The sequence below is a fragment of the Nicotiana tabacum genome, chromosome 5, assembly GCF_000715075.1.
Source record: "Nicotiana tabacum cultivar K326 chromosome 5, ASM71507v2, whole genome shotgun sequence".
NCBI classification, from domain to species: Eukaryota; Viridiplantae; Streptophyta; class Magnoliopsida; order Solanales; family Solanaceae; genus Nicotiana; species Nicotiana tabacum.
The window spans coordinates 121,717,335-121,730,588 of NC_134084.1; the positions used below are offsets into that span (position 1 = coordinate 121,717,335).

The following is a 13,254-nucleotide window of genomic DNA, read 5'->3' on the forward strand; positions in this document are numbered from 1 at the left end:
CTAGTTTAATATGTTTACTCTTCAGGTATGTTAATAGCTCTTTCTGCTTATATCTCTTGTTTACACCCCTAACATTCCACACCAACCAAGTCATTGAGATAGAGAGGAAGGTCTACTTTCTGCTGTAGGCAGGTTATTATTACTCTTTAATCCACCTGTTATCTCTGAAGTTTTGGTGTTCCTCTGCATGCTAGCTGCAAGAGCTGAAAATTCTCTGGGACAACTAAGCTCAGGGCTTTTATGCTCTTGCTCCTCCACTCTGATGTTTTCCTTAGCAGGTTCCTTAATTCTCATATGGTCCTCCCTGATAATCAATGTCATCAGCCTTTGATCAGTTTCCTGTTGATAGTGCTCATCACCTGTAGCTTTGGTAGTCACCATAACCTCAGCTGCCTTATCAATCTCGTCACCAGCTGCTTTTGTTCTCCTCTTCTATATAACCTTTGGAGGCCCACCATCTGCATGTGCTGGCTGAGCATTTTCTCCTGGTTTTCTCCTTCTCCTTGGCTGCATACAGGCCTGGTTCTCAACTTCTTTTTACTTGCAGCAGTGACCTATTTTTAGGCAACCCTCACATAATTCTGGTTTCCAATCATATTCAATCGACTGTTCAAATTGTCTTCCATTTGGTTCCCATACTAAAACACTAATAGGAAGAGGCCTTGTAATATTTATTTCAATGAGCATACGAGCATGGGAAATCCTTTTTTGTTTTGAGGTACACTCATCAACATACAGTGGTTTCCTTATTGCACTGACAATTCTACTAAGTGATTTACCTCCCCAACAACTCATGAGTAGGTTTGGCAATACCACCCACCGGGGTATTTCCTATAGGAACTCCTTTGTGAAATCAAAATTATCAGCCCATGGCTTCAATATCATTGGTTTGTTATTGATTGTATAAGGCACAGAACATAAAATTTCCTGCATATCACTTATAGATTGAAATTTGATAACATAATGCCTTTTCTCATGGTAAAACACCTCTGGTTCAGCCACTCGATTCCAACTCTGTTTCACAAATCTGTGTATATAATTGTACCCCGATGTCTCTCCAATTACATACACAATCAGTGCACTCTTCCATTTTTGGATTTCTCTATTAACATCATCCTTTTCCAGTTGAACTACAACTTTCCCCCTCAACAATTGCAGGAGGGATGTTATCTAATTTTAAACTGTTTTCAGAGCTACGATTACCTGCAAATAGGGATGCCCATGCAATTGGCTTTTCCTTGTTCTCAATTGTTGGTTACAGATCTGGGATGCCCTTACTCGTACTCGCCTGATCTGTTGTCTTCACTGGTGTAATCTCCTTTTGCACGCTTAGGGATGGGCTAGTGCTCAAATCCAAGCTCTTAGCGATGTGTTTCTCACTTGATTCCACTTGTTTCTGCTTGAAATTTGGCAATAAAACAGGAGTAGTCATCACCTTTGGTTTTTCCAGCTGCATGTGAGCTTCAACTGCTTTACCTATAGTAGCTAAAGGTTGCAACCTAGGTCATCTACGAGCTCGACCTCTTTCCCTGCCATAACCACGATGGGGTACGTTTAACTAACGTGCGCTGAGGGCATAGGAGCTAGAGAGAAAGCACACGTTCTTTTTCCAAACGGAAAGTCTACTACTACAAATATCAAAGATTCGAGTATTGAAGATTAGAAGTTCATCTTGTCATTCTCTTCACCCATTCTAAGAATAAAACCTTTTGTATCAGTCCAGCCCACTAGTGATATTGTCTGCTTTGGGATGGGATGGCTATTATATATGATATAAGAGTCACTTCGTGTGCAACCTTGAATGGTGGCGGGACAAACTTCAGCAAGGACGATGAGTCCCTACGGTGATGTATGTGACATCCTAGGCGAATCCCGCATCGACAAAACACGGGAGATATGTTGGGTGTATAAGTAGACATGTCTTAGACTCTAGCGATGCATTTTAAAACTGTATGGGCCTAGGCCCAACGCGGACAATATCACTAGTGGGCTGGGTTGTTACACTTTTTTCTTAAACTTTTTACATATATTAAATTATAAAAAAGCTGTAATTTGTATCTAGTACTTCTCATCTAGTTTCTAATTTATAGATTATATTTTAAAAAGTTTATATAAGATCAATTGTCGAGTAAAAATAAAAAAAATTAGAAAATTTGTCCCTTGTATCCTAGAAGAAAAAAGTTTTATCCACCGAGGGCTAAACAAATACTTTTATTACATAGTTATATTGCGAAAAAAAAAATTACTATCATAGCTTTATTGATTCTGACATATTACCGATTGACTTTCTGCGGCTATGGAGATTCATAGTTAGTGTATGCACTTAGTTGTAGTTGACCTTTAATTGATATGATTATACAAATATTTTTTACACTATTGATGGATAAATACGCACAAGATGCAAATATATATCGTAAGATGTACTTAACTGCTTGTCTTGATGCTAAGAATTGTTTACATAATTACATGTTTGCGTCGGATTGAATATGGGCGATAATTATTTTTTTTTAAAAAAACAGTATTTTTGAAAAATGATTCCTCATTTAAATTTATGTAAGTTTGGAGTTCTTTTCTTTTTTTCTAATACTGTCAGCAATTTTGTCAATGAAAAAGAAGATTCATTATCCTTTTTCGTTAGTCTCATTTCATTTCAATGCGAAGATTAGACAGACAACATAGAGATGAAACAGGAATTGAGTCACAATTATAGGGAGAAAAAGTACCATAAAGTTAAATATGGAAATTAAAGCATTTATAATACAGATATTCTCTTAGTGTACTATTGTGATTTACAAGACTTCCCCAGTTTCCCCCTGTCATAATGTGAATCTAAAGACAGCAACACAAAGTACAAACCTTAAATCAAATCAAAAGACATTAACAATAAGATCCAATTGCACTTTTTCTTTTTTGTGATCCAATTACACAAGCAAACGAAAGAGATACAAAGATGAACAATAACAAGATGAGTGAATGAAGGCGCTATAAACAGTAGTGAATACTTTTTTCATAGCGACATATTAAACCCCTCCTTAGTGGTGTCTTCGAAGAGCGGAAGCAGATAGAACGACCAAGAAGATCAAGATGACCACAGTGACAAAGGCAGCCACCACAGCTCCACTGACCCTTTGGCAAAAATCACCAAATTGTTGGCAGATTGCTAGCCAATTTGCATCTTGGTTTCCATTGTGAGCCAAGTACACTATGGCTGCTGAAGACCCTGCTGCTCCCGTTGTCAATGCAATAATAACCTTCAAAATTCTCAAAGCATAACAATTTAAAAAAAAAACTCACAAATTGCAAAATTTTAAATGTGTTTTAATTTTTAATCGAATTCCGTCTAGTAAGCCTCTAGATTTTATAAATGATGTTGAGAATCGTCATTGACCAATTATGTATTAGAGTACCTATCCCTTGAAGCAAGTAAATGGTGCAACGATGCGGATTTGACCTGCACCCTTTTTTCTTTTTCATTGATACGTCGCACAAAATATTTTCATTTTATATGTGCTAATAGCATATTTTTAAAAGATATGTGTATATATGATATGCTGGCTTGATAACTTGAAAATAATATTAACATATATGGAGTATATATTAATTTGGGATAGAAAGTAAAGTCTTTAACCCCCTTAATTTGGCTATTAAGGGGTCGTTTGGTTTGAAGAAAAGTTATGTTGGGACTGGTTATGCTAGGATTATAAGTTATTCTGATATTATATTTTATTGATTGTTTGGTATGTTATACTAATCCTTGGGATTGTCAATTTTGCTGTTTTATCCTTGGATTACTATTCCACCATCTGGCAAGTGTAAGTTATCCCGGTACTATTTTTAGTCATGCAATAACTTATCCTAGGATTAATAACCAAACAATGAATAAAGTGGTACTAAATTTTTTTCACAGGATTATTTTGCTTATCCATCATACGAAATGACTCCTTAACAGCGAATTATGACATTACTTGCACAAAATTCTGTGTACGTCACTTCTTGAGTTGTTATGTTACTGAGGATTTAAATTAGAGAAGTGTTCATACCGTGTCAAAGATAATGAGGAGCAGCCGAGGTACAACTGCATGGGGGCGTACAATGCACACTATAGAGAAGGGCACAGAGAGGACAAGGTAGGCAACAACTATTGCCATTGCTACCACAAAAAACCTGTTACACATAGCAAATCAATTCCATATATAGAGTACGTAAGTACATATATATCATGCATATAATATAAATAATTTTGAAAAGTGGCTAATATTGGAAGTTTAATTTGCTTACGTAAAAGTTGGAAGATCGTCGTAACTGGCTTCGAATTGAAAGAATTGTGTGAAGAAAGGAAGAGTTTCTTCAGTGGTTGCCATAGCAACAGCTGCACCTAATGCAGAAGCAAAAGCTGCAATTCTTAAAATAAGGTCAAAAATTGCAATGCCTCTCTTGGCACCTCCTCCCTTTGCATGTACAACAGCAGCAGCAACCACAGGAGCTTTTCCCAAAAGTGGAGCTTTTCCTTTCCTTTCTTTGTTGGTTTCCACTACATCAATCTTGGTTGACTCACTTTTCTCCATTTCCAAAGAGAAGAAAAAAATTAAAGGAGAGATTTGAGTTTTGAAAGTATTGACGCTTAATTTGTTTTTCTTGATGATTTGTCCTCTGATTGCTTGTTTGTGGTGAGAATAGCAAGATGGGATAGGACTTATATAGGGAAGTTTATAGGATGGACTTTTAAGAATATGTTATATTTATTTTACACAGGAAAAAAATATAGTGACCGTTATTATTATTCAGGTAATGGAGCAAGAAGAGTGGTTGCATGTAACATTGGGACCAATTTTACTTAAAATGATCATAGTTTTTATGAGAAGTATTATTATGTGGATAATGGAGCAAGAAGAGTGGTTGATTAATTGAATAGCTAGTATATATGATCAAAATGTTATTATTGAATCCTTGGTAGGGAGCGCTTCCCCCCGAATGGGGCCCTACGCGGCGCGAATCCGGATATAGTCGGGCTCCAATACGGGTACTGGATACCGGGTGGGAAACCAAAAAAAAAAAGTGATTATTAATGATCTCAACCAGTGGCGGAGCCCCTCATTGGCAAGGGGAGTCAATTGACACCCCTTCGTTGGGAAATTATACCGCGTAGATAGGTTAAATATTTTTATTTTTATGTATATATACTATGTGTTGATTTCCCTTAATTTTTTCAAATATTTACTTATTTAGGGAAAATTCTGTCTCCTTAACTTTTGTCTCAACTTTTGAATTAGAAAGCAAAAGGAGATGATGGAGCAGATAGATAGTTTCACAACAACAACAAAAACTTACTCGTAAGAATCACTTTTAGCATGGAAGAGTTGAGGTGCAAATATAATTTTGCATGAGTTTCAACTAATCAACGAACTTCTACCCTAATCCATTAAGCTGGTCAACTTTATTTTCTCCCACTTTCCCTATAACACCTAACCCAACTTCTACTGTTGATGTCATTTAGGAAATCAAACTAAAAAATATTCAGTAAGTGTCCCACAACATATTACCCCTCGGTTAGGATTAAGTTGTGCATACACACTATTCTCCCCACACCTCATTAATAAGATTTTACGGGGTCATTTTTGTTATTGTTGTTGCAAGTGTCCCAGGACATTATTTTTTTTTTTTATGAATTGGTGTCCGGTCATTTACTCACACTTTGACTATTCCGAGGATATAAATTGATAGTAACACTTGCTTTTTGTTATAAATATATTATGGATGTTCATTTAGTACTCCGTTGTAAATAAGCTTCCTGGAGAAGCTTATCCATATGGGACTCCACCGTAAATATGTTTATCTATTTAAGTACTTTATTGGAAATAAGCTTCCTGAAGAAGCTTATCACTTCGATACCCGGTTATGGATAAACATTACCTCCAGTAGAAGATTATCCATATCGGGTATAATAAGCTTATCCTTTCAGTACCCAGTTATGGATAAACATTACCCCCGATAGAAGATTATCCATACCGGGTATAATAAGCTTATCCTTTCAGTACCCAGTTATGGATAAATATTATCCCCGGTAGAAGATTATTCATACCGGGTATAATAAGTTTATCCTTTCAGTACCCAGTTATGGATAAACATTACCCCCGGTAGAAGATTATCCATATCGGGTATAATAAGTTTATCCTTTCAGTACTCCGTTATGGATAAACATTGCTCTCAGTAGAAGATTATCCATATCTGGTATAGTAGCAGCTTACATAGCAGCTTCCTTTCTTCTATAAATAGAAAAGATTTCAGTTCATTATGTACATCAGTTTGAATCGAATAATATATCAGTTTCTCTCTATACTTGTCTTTACTTTATAGTCTTTATTTTATAACACGTTATCCGCACGAAACTCTGCCATCTCGAGCAAATATTTTGAGAGTATCTGAGGTAAGAACTTTCTTTTCCTAAATAATGTCAAATCTTTCTAAACTTGAATTTGTAGCCCTGGATATATCGGGCAAAAGCTACATGTCTTGGGTGCTTGATGCTGAAATTCATCTTGATGCGATGGGTCTGGCAGACACCATCAAAGACAAAAATCAGGCATCAAACCAAGACCGTGCCAAAGCAATGATATTCCTACGCCATCACCTTGATGAGGGCCTGAAAATGGAATATCTTACTGTTAAAGATCCAGTCATACTGTGGAATAATTTGAAAGATAGATATGACCACCTGAAGATGGTCGTTCTTCCACAGACACGATATAATTAGACTTATCTAAGGCTACAAGATTTTAAATCTATGAGTGAGTATAATTCTGCTATGTTCAGAATTATTTCCCAATTGAAGTTATGTGGTGATAATATTACTGATCATGATATGTTGGAGAAAACTTTCACCACTTTTCATCCCTCGAATATGCTCCTGCAGCAGCAATATCGAGAGATGAGATTTAAAAAGTATTCTGAACTTATCTCACATCTTCTTATAGCCGAGCAACATAATGGGCTATTAATGAAAAATCATGAAAACCGACCTAATGGTTCTTGTCCATTCCCTGAAGTGAATGAGACGAACTTCCACCAGGCTAAACGTAGAAAAGGTCGTGGCCCCAGTCGTGGTCATGGTCGTGGTTGGGAAACAAACTCTAATCATGGTAATAATAATGCACCAAAGAACACTCCTCACCACCAGTAATGGAAAATGAAGGAACAAAAGCATGAAGCAGTGCAAGCACCAAATGCAGAAAATGCATGCTATAGATGTGGAGAAAAAGGGCACTGGTCACGTACCCGTCGTACGCCAAAGCACCTGGTTGAGCTTTATCAAGCCTCCCTAAAGAAGACAGAGAAAAATGCTAAAGCAAATTTTATTTCTGAAGATAATTTAGACTTCATGCATTTGGATGTAACTGATTACCTTGCACTCCCAGAAGGAGAAACAAGTCATGTAATCGGTGGTGAATCTGTAGAAATGTAAATATTTTAATTTTTGTTATTTGTAATAGATAGTATGGTTATGTAATTGTTGTACATAAAGAAATATTATGATTTGATAATGATGTTTACTATAATATATCTTGTTTATGTCATTTTGAAGAATATGGATAACATTATTAGATCAACCTAAACTCTAGCAGAGTTTGCAAGAAATATACAACCACAAGAAGTGGTTATATTTCGTATATCTCATTGTAATTATATTTTGTTAACTACCAGAAGTGGTATATGCATATGATCACCAAAAGTGATAATTTAGGCTTTCTATGGTTACAATTGAAGATAAGCTACATAAATATTCTCTATATTAAATGCACGCCTCGATTTGCTCCTGAAGTAGTAAATATTTTAAAAGAAGTTGAGGCATCACAATTTGATGTGATTAATGCGCATTCAGATAATTATGTTCGATTTCCTGAAGGATGAGAACTTTTGATAATATTAATCCATTCCCTGAAGTGAATGTGACAATACTAATAAGTCGAGTAAATATGAACGCGCTCTTGATGTGAATACATTACAATTCACCTCCAGAAGAGTTTATATAATTGAGAGAATATATACTCAATATTTCGTATTTTAAATTTGCTCCTGAAGAAGTAACACAATTGAAATTGCCTCCTAAAGTGGAAAAATATTATGAAGAGGAGTTTTCGTGTGCTTAAACAATTGTTTTACATTGTTTATTTGATTGTGATTTTCTCTCATGACACCAGCAGTGTCTGAGCAATATTTGATAGTACAAAATGTATCAACAACTCCTGAAGAGCTAAATGTTTGCCTAAAGAATACATGACACCAGTAGTGCCAGATAAATATTAGATTGTGGATAATAAATGAAGGCTCTCGAAGAGCTTATATACAAATATGTCATTCATATTATATGATTATGGTCAAAACATATGTTGTAGTAAACCTGAAGTTTACTAATACAAATGGCTATCATATTGAGACTACAAATGATTGGAAGATTGATAATCTTCATGTTTCCACAATCATAGGGGGTAAAATAATATGTATGTGAGAAGTTACCCGTCTTATTCTTTAATTTGTACTATATCATGTATCACAGTAAACCAGAAGTTTACTAAAGCAAAACGTTATGTCATAGTAAACCATAAGTTTACTAAGAGATAGCACATGACATGATAAACTTAAAGTTTTCATTTGCCATTTTTAAAATGAGCTATTTGAGAATTCAGATAAGCATATACTAAAGAACTAGAAGATTCTTCAGGAATTCTCATGTGTTGCTTGTTCTCATAATGAATTGATTATACCAGCTAAAGTTGGGACTAAGACCCCTGATTCTGAAATATATAAAAGGTGAATATGGGCCCGTTCACCTATCATGTGAACCACTTATAGGTGCATATATGAGATGGTTACATGTGTAATTATTGTCAACCTGCAGTTTGGCATTTGGAATTGCTTTTTTTTTATTAAGAGCACAATTTTCAGATTTTGAAATCAAGACAGTTCATCTTGATAATGCTGGTTTATATCCAAGCTGGTTTAGCATTGAATACCTCCTATTAATGGCTAAACCATTGCTTATGAGAACAAAGCTTCATGTATTGGTCTAAGATTTTCTAAATTGCATATAGCAGCACTTGTATGCATCAGATCAACAATATATGATAAGTCCTCCCTTCACAATTGGTTTAGGATCAGAAACCAAATATTTTTACTATCTTTTGTTGCGTGGTATATGATTAATTTCTCTACCATAATACACAAAGATATGTTTTCCAAAGATGATTGGGGATATATGTTAGTTTTTCTAACATTTGGGGGATGGAATAAACAGTTGAAAAATATGCTATATGAATCGAATTATCATGATCCTCACTTAGAAGATAATTCAAGTCGAATACCAGAAGCATTTGCTGATCCAAAATTAAATATCGTATTTCAGCTGCAAATGCTCCTATTAAAATTAAAGTCCCTAAAGGATAGAGTTTACTGTACGCATGAAGCATGGTAGACCAATTGTCACACCTCCTTTTTCCGCCCCCACGAGGGTACAAGGAGTTTTTTCCAATTAAAGGACAGTCGAAACGGGATTGGTTTAATTATTTCAGAGTCGCCACTTGGGAGATTTAGGGTGTCCCAAGTCACCAATTTTAATCCCGAATCGAGGAAAAGAATGACTCTATATTACAGTCTGCGTACCAGAAATCCGGATAAGGAATTCTGTTAACCCGGGAGAAGGTGTTAGGCATTCCCGAGTTCCGTGGTTCTAGCACGGTCGCTCAACTGTTATATTCGGCTTATTTATCTGATTTTTAATACAATTATGAACCATGTGCAAATTTTATCTTTTACCGCTCTATTATCATTATTTTTTAGGAATGTGAACATCGCTTAAAACATATCTTTGGACTGTGTCACATGAAATGCACCCACAATCCGAAACATATTTTATTTGATGTTTTAGGATTTAGATTTGGGTCGCATGAAATGCGCATCCGAGTTTAAGAAGGTAAAATTAATTAAATCGCGCCTAAAGAGTCTAGCGCGTCATTATCTTTGGGGACGGAAGTGAAATTCACTAAACAATCCATCCCAAATTCTAAGTAATTTTTTAAATAATTAAATAAATAAATGAGATTGGATAATCCTGTAAATTTGTATTATTTACATCTATTTATTTTTAGCGAAATCCTTCCTTATTTTAAGAAAATCCTTTAATGACTACCTTTTATTATTACTAAGTTTGTCTATAAATATAAAATCAATATCTACATTCTTGAAAATAACATATTAAATAGAAGAGAAAAACAAATATTAACAGAAAGTAATAAAAATTATAATCATAAATACAACATGGAATTATCGAAAAATAAAATAAAAAAATAAAATAAAAAAACTAATTATCCCATGTTTGATTAAAAATTTAAATTGTTAGTAAGACTTAAGCTTATTGAAACTAATTATTTATAAATACTGAAAATTGAAAGAAAAAAAAAACTTGATTACTAAACCATATTTCTAAAAAATTTAAACGATTTAACCTTAACTAACTTTGTTTTAATTCACATCATGTCCTAATACTTGTTCGCAAACTAATTCATGTTTTAACTGAAATTGACTACATGATTCCGATTAACTTATCGTTGACGAAAAACCTTATGAATAAGGAACTTAGTTAACTTTTGCCAAACTGATTCAATAACGCCATTTTTACGTTATTTCTTCTATTTTTTTCTATTAAACAGTTTTAATTAATAATCAGGCTTAAATATATTTCCTAAGAATCTGGTTAAGGCGTTATTTAATATGTCGCTATAATATGCCTAGTTATGCCAATGACAGTGATTTACAGAATAATAATACATGAATAACCTAAATACAATACAAAAAATTAAATTAAACTAAATTAAAAAATTTAACACTCCATTCTTCATTTCAGCTTACAAAATGCCAAAATTACAGTTGTGTACCTGATATTGTCAATATAAGAAGAAGAAAGTCAGCAACGTAATACGTAACACAACAACAACAACAATAACCAGCAATAACCAGTCAACGAAAATCCCAGCGACAGCTTTGAAAAATTCAAAATAAAATCCAGGAATGCCAAAAATAACGGACAAAAACCAAGGGAGATTTTCAGATTTTTGAAAGGCTAGTTAATCTTCAACCCTTAATTTCTACACCTGTATACCAGAATATTTATCAGGTGTGTACTACTTTCTCTTCTAATTTTCAACTTTTTTTTTATTCTTTCTTTGTATGTTTTTCTTTTCTTGAGAGTTTCAATATTTTTTTTTCGGAATAAATGTTCAACTCTTTTTTTTATCTCTTTTTTTTTCTCCCTCCTCTATCATTTTTCAGACCTCTCTATATATAATCCCCAACCTTTAATCAATTAAAATCAATCCCTTTCTCTACCAAACCCATTATCTTCTCACTCATCCCCATTACATTAAATAAATATATCACATCACCCCATTATATTTTGTCTCCCATACTTCAAATAAAATAATGCAAGATTCCCCTTTAAATTAAATCTTGTCCCCCCTTTATATTAAATAATCATATCACAACCCACCCCATTTCATTTTGTCTCCCATGCTTCAAATAAACAATTACAAAAATGTACAATTCCTAAACTACCCCTTCCGACCTTACTGAAATTACCAAACTACCCCTGAACGTATTACAAATTTACCAAACTACCCATCAGCTATAACACATCAATTAATCAAACTTAACCAAAATATAGACAATATGATCAATTTCTAACAATGTTCAAACAACAATATGAACACGGATGAACATCATAACAACAATATCACATGAACATGATTTTAACAACATTTCAACAACAAATCACATGAACACAAATTGAACAACCAAGAACAACCAAAATTTGATTGAACAATATTTTTGGCAACAACAAACCTATTTTTCGGATTTAAACAACAACAATCAAACAAGTATATTTAGATTCTTAAATTCAATAATATTGAACTTAAAATCAACTCTAACAACATTATAACAAACAATTCTTATATTAAACTTTAAACAAGATTATGAGACTAATTCAAGAAATAATCACAAATGGTAAACAAGAAATCAAACTATACACATTTCGGATTCAAAATCAAACAAACATAATATGAACATGAATGAAAAGATTCAACCACAATAACAAACTTTATTCAAATTTCGAATTGAACTTAAACAAAACAAATAAACATATTCAAATCACTAATCTTCAAATAATCAATTAATCTTTCTTAATTAAATCCAACAAAAAAAATATAACAAAGATACATGATCATGAATGAAATCTATATCAAACAAACAACGGATTCAAGCGATTTAAACTAAATCTAACAATATTAAACCTAAACTAACAATTCCTTTTTTGCAAAAATTAAATTAACATGAAATAAACTGAAAATCAATTAATTAAATTTTCATTTGACTCTGAAAATTAAACCAACCAAACATATGAACAAACTAAAAAAAAATTATTTCAATGATGAACAAACAAAACAAGAATTGAATCATTTATCGATTTTGGATCCGAAAAATACCAAACAAAAATATGGACGATAAATGAGATCCAAAAAACCACTAACCGGAAATGAAACGACGAACAACGACCAACCAACGACGAACTCGGACAGTGATCGACGACATCGACCAAAACTACTCCATGTACGCGAACTCGACTGGACTGAAGCAGTAGCATCCGCTACTGCTGGACATCAGAGCTTGAATGGACGCAGCAGCAGCTCGGACGCGAGGAGGAGCAGCGGCGACGGTGTGGAGGAGCAGCGGCGAACGTGTGGAGAAGCAGCGGCGACGGTGTGGAGGACGACGAAGCAGTGGCTATGGCTGTTTGAGCTGAAGAAGACGACGTGAGGCAGCAGCTATTGCGGACGCTGAAGCAGAAGCAGCGGGTAATCCATGGTCGAGCTTGAGCTCGTCAATGGAGAAACAACGCTGGGACGATGGACTGTTGTGTCATTTGCTTATGTATGTGTGTGTGAGTGTGACGACGTGAGGGGGTGTTCGTGGTGGAGGGTGGTCGACGTTGGTGAGGGCAGCCATGGTTGTGCTTTGGAGTTTTGAGGAAGAAGAAGGAGAAATGGGGGGGGGGGCGGATGCTTAGGCATTTTTAGGGTTTTTCTTTCTTTTTTTTTTGTTTTATTTTGTTTGTAAAATAATAGGGGTGTTGGGTTATGGACTGGGTCGACCCAGTTCGAAATGGACTGGGTCGTAGGGAAGGTTGGGCCATTTTTTGGGCCTGTGGCT

General features: G+C 34.6%; 1 protein-coding gene across 1 annotated transcript; it reads right to left on the reverse strand.

The window, feature by feature from the left end:
• Nucleotides 1–2,734: 2,734 nt before the first annotated feature.
• On the reverse strand, nucleotides 2,735–4,666 carry LOC107766637 (casparian strip membrane protein 1). The gene is made up of 3 exons (NM_001425761.1): nucleotides 4,279–4,666; nucleotides 4,041–4,164; nucleotides 2,735–3,251 (listed from the first exon to the last, which is right to left on the reverse strand). Exons 1-3 carry the CDS (start codon nucleotides 4,563–4,565, stop codon nucleotides 3,033–3,035), a joined length of 630 nt encoding a protein of 209 aa, NP_001412690.1. The 5' UTR covers nucleotides 4,566–4,666; the 3' UTR covers nucleotides 2,735–3,032.
• Between the last annotated feature and the right edge of the window lie 8,588 nt (nucleotides 4,667–13,254).